The sequence below is a fragment of the Scardinius erythrophthalmus genome, assembly GCF_964197995.2.
Source record: "Scardinius erythrophthalmus genome assembly, chromosome: 4".
In the NCBI taxonomy this organism is placed as follows: Eukaryota; Metazoa; Chordata; class Actinopteri; order Cypriniformes; family Leuciscidae; genus Scardinius; species Scardinius erythrophthalmus.
In genome coordinates this window covers 1,216,772-1,219,271 of record NC_138224.1, presented here as the reverse complement: position 1 = coordinate 1,219,271, position 2,500 = coordinate 1,216,772, and the positions used below count along the sequence as shown (strand labels likewise).

The window sequence follows — 2,500 nt, the reverse complement described above, 5'->3', positions numbered from 1 at the left end:
AAGTTGCTGAGAGCGGTTGCTATGGGTGTTGTGTAGTTATACATAGGACCGTTGGGTGAAGCGGTAATAGCCGTGTCGTGAATAAAACACAGCTATTGACCAATGAGAATCAAGGGCTGGAATTAACCGTTTTATATAATATAATAATATTATATAAAAAAATTCTTCCTTCGAGCCGGATTCGAACCAGCGACCTAAGGATGTCAGCGCATCACCTCTACAGTCCTCCGCTCTACCAACTGAGCTATCGAAGGGATTGAAGACTGGACGAATAGTATCAACTATGAATGTTCACAATACCCGCAGCGGTTCACCTACTCAAGACCTTTATGTTTTTATAAATCCACAGATAAATGATATATGATGTTAATTTTATGCTTCAATACTTTCTCAAACAAATTACTGTATTTATACATTCAAACAGAAGCATTTGGGTTCAATCACAATGAAAATTGCAACACAACAGATGGAATGAGCAGAACTGAACAGCATTGGTTGATTTATTTATAAATCATTTACAAAGTAACAAATCAGCTCATCTTACAGGACACACACCAGATTCAAACTTTCAATAATGTGTTAATCTGAAACAGAACTGAACCTCTGGCAAATCCCAAACAGGCCGAAAGCAGAGGGTTTGGGTTTGATTCTCAGTCTAGCACACGAGGTTCAGTCGCGGATGCTTTAGTTGCTTCATAAGGGACAGAAACAGCAAATCATCCAGTCACATTAATATTCAGTGTTCAAGTAAAGAGCTCAGCCAGCAGCAGTAGTCATCATTAGTGATCTGTCTCGGTCCTTCACCACAGACATGTTTCATTCGGAACAAGAGGCCCATCACTGGTTTACACACACACACACACAGCTATCAATGAGGGCTGTGTGTGTGTAAAGCAGCCTCTTTCAACTCAGTCTGGATTGGCAACTTTGTGTAAAATAAACATCAAGAAAAACATCTGCATAAAAGACAGAACTGTCAGTACAACAGATATAAAATCTCATGCAAATTGACAAAAAAAAAAGCAAAAAAAGGGAGGTGAAGAAACGTCTGTTTAAAAGTGTGTGTTCATCACGCTCGTGACAGGAGCTCCTGCGCTCGGCTCTTGAGGGCCGTCGTGGCGTCCTGCAGGTACACCCAGGTGCTGTTCGTGAAGGACCTCACGTGATTCTGTAAGCAGTGCAGAGAAACCTCGCCACTACAGACACACAAAACACACCGCATGCATTCAATTAATACATTTTTAACTATATGTACATTTCTGAAATGCATAACTTAGTTTCCTGAACTGTAATATGGACTCATGCACTTTCTGTAAAACAGATTTGAAATGATGTGTAGTGTGAAAAGTGCAATACAAATAAATGTGAATTGAATTGCTAAACTCATTAACATAAGACCGCCCACATTCACACATCATCACGTGTTCAGAAACTCACAGAGCCACTGTTACTCAATTCACGTGCGAGGACGTTAGCCAATCATAACAGGTTATTTGCATAAGTTCTAAAGGGGTCATTAAATATATATAAAGTCAATTGATTAAAATATTTTAATAAAATTAAGTAAAAAGCAGACAAAAATACACACAATATTAACTTCTTATTTATTGAAATGTTGTATAAAAATCAATATCACAATTGAACTCATGATATTCGGGACAAAAACAGCACTCGTGAGTTTCTTCCGGGAACGAACACGTCACAATATTCCTCATTATAATAATTAATGCGCAGAATAAAAGGGGCGGGGCCTGGTTGAGTTAGTTAGTAGTGTGTTAAACTGGCGGTTATGGTAAGGGGCAGGACATTTCCCAAACACACTCGAAGCGCTTGACCAATCACAACACACTGATCCAGCCGACCAATCACAACACACCGCTCCAGCCGACCAATCACAACACACCGCTCCAGATGACCAATCAGAGCACAGTGTGCTTTTCAGAAGGAGGGGCTTCATAGAGACAAGAAGTAAACAGAGTGTTACTGACAGACTGGGAAGAGAGGAGCCGCAACAATGGAGAATATGAGGAGAATAATCAACATTCAAGCAGGAAAACCTGTTCTAGAGCACAAAAACAATGTGTCTATGTGTGTGTGTGTGTGTGTGTGTGTGTGTGTGTGTTGTGTGTTGATGACTGACTTGCAGGACTCCTGTAGGTTCTTCCAGGTGTGTTGCAGAGCTGTGGACAGATACTGCAGTGACGGGATGATGAAGCGCTCATGGATGAACAGCAGAAGCTCCTTCACGTACTCGATGAACTGAAACACACTCTCTGGAGTGTTTGCGTGGATCTGAGTGAGGAACACACACACACACACACACACACACACACACGGTTAAATAAAATTCCAGGACTTTCAAGGTCACTTTTTTTGTTTTTCAAGTACTTCAATCAGTTCATTTCAAGTTAATTTCAAACCCTGATTATAGAAAATCGCACGTTTTAATTCCAATTAAATTAAAATTCCAAACAATCTATTAGAGATTTCCCCAGCTCGT

At 40.2% G+C, this 2,500-nt stretch overlaps 2 protein-coding genes across 3 annotated transcripts in view; one reads left to right on the top strand and one right to left on the bottom strand.

The window, feature by feature from the left end:
• Window positions 1-2,500, top strand: part of ripply2 (ripply transcriptional repressor 2) — a 486,302-nt gene that overhangs the window by 350,284 nt on the left and 133,518 nt on the right. The window lies entirely within an intron of this gene.
• tmem214 (transmembrane protein 214) overlaps window positions 483-2,500 on the bottom strand; it is a 15,792-nt gene continuing 13,774 nt past the window's right edge. For both annotated transcript variants that reach the window (XM_081363251.1, XM_081363250.1), the window contains 2 exons: window positions 2,141-2,292; window positions 483-1,196 (listed from right to left, as the gene is read on the bottom strand). In XM_081363251.1, coding sequence (XP_081219377.1) covers window positions 1,070-1,196; window positions 2,141-2,292 — 279 coding nt within the window. In that variant the 3' untranslated portion in view covers window positions 483-1,069. The remainder of the gene's footprint in view (window positions 1,197-2,140; window positions 2,293-2,500) is intronic.